We start from the raw sequence: 1,191 nt of genomic DNA, 5'->3' as shown, positions 1-1,191 counted from the left end.
TTTTATGCTTAAATAGACTGTTTCTGTTTAGTTTCTACTCACAAAAGAAAAACTTAATGCCACGAACTTAATACATATATAGGCCAACCATCATAACTTAAGTTTTACTACATTTCTACACAAATAGACCTATATCAAACTAAATGATATTTCTATAAATCCATAAAATCTAATATCTTACTAGATCAAATGGAAAAGTTACATGACAGGTATGGTAAGAGGAGCATATTATCTCTTCTATGCTTACATGTCACCCCAGCATAGTTGGCAGAACTAGGCAGCTGAAGGAGCATGGAACAAAAGCTTTTATTCTATTTATTTCTTATCCATTACAAAAGTTTGGGAGCCGCTCTTGAATTTTCTCTTCTTTCCAGGTGTTGTTATAAGAGCCTAAAAAAGCCCTGAAATGCAGCCACGTTGAATCAGAACGTGGTCGAGTCAATGCAAACGCGTCGGTTTCTCGACTACTACAGGCAACGTGGACTATGCACAATGCGTATCGTTTCTTCCTCCTCAATTTGAAACCATATCTTCCAGTTCTTTAAAGCAACCCTCCATTAAAAACGCAACCCAGCTTGAGCATCCCCGTCTAAGACAAAGATGAGGAACGGTTTGGTTTTGAGTCTTCTTGTAGTTAGTTCACTGGCGATGGCTGCTGCCGTTGGAAGGGACGATGTTATATTGAAAGAAGGCCATAGGGTCATAGTTGTTGAATATGACCAAGATGGCAAACATAAAACCAAAGTCTCAATCTCATCCCCGTCGCTGCACCAGCAAACAGACCAAGGGGAATATTTTGGCACGGAAACTATGAAAGATGCCGCATCTGCGCTTCCCAACGTTGGCCATGGCATTTCACAAGGAAAATCTGGCTCCGGACGACATTCATCTGGGGAAATTATCTGCGATGCTTTCGAGAAATGTACTCCGAGGGTCGCCACTGCCCTTGGTAAAGCCAAAGATAAGGTCTCAGACACCGCACATGAAGCTAACAAGCTTAAACAAGCAGCTTCAGAGACCGCACATGAAGCCAAAGAGAAGGTTAAAGACAAGGCTTGGGAAACCACGCAGGAGGTTAGAGAGAAGGTTTCAGAGACTGCACGCGAAACCAGAGACAAGGTCGCAGATACAAAGGGAGCTATCGGCAATGCTTTAGGCAAAGCAAAAGGGGCAGTTGTGCAAAAGGGCTAA

The 1,191-nt window shown here is 42.5% G+C and overlaps 1 protein-coding gene across 1 annotated transcript; it reads left to right on the top strand.

Moving 5' to 3' along the window:
• The first annotated feature begins 600 nt into the window (after positions 1–600).
• LOC108463117 (uncharacterized) lies at positions 601–1,191 on the top strand. Its single transcript, XM_017763068.2, has one exon. It carries the CDS (start codon positions 601–603, stop codon positions 1,189–1,191), a length of 591 nt encoding a protein of 196 aa, XP_017618557.1.

Source organism: Gossypium arboreum, chromosome 13, assembly GCF_025698485.1.
Source record: "Gossypium arboreum isolate Shixiya-1 chromosome 13, ASM2569848v2, whole genome shotgun sequence".
Classification (NCBI taxonomy): Eukaryota; Viridiplantae; Streptophyta; class Magnoliopsida; order Malvales; family Malvaceae; genus Gossypium; species Gossypium arboreum.
This window is presented reverse-complemented; position numbering and strand designations above follow the sequence as displayed.

What these genes read in the sequence shown, in the direction of transcription:
- LOC108463117 (XM_017763068.2), top strand. Translation starts at nt 601, where the DNA reads ATGAGGAACGGTTTGGTTTTGAGTCTTCTTGTAGTTAGTTCACTGGCG.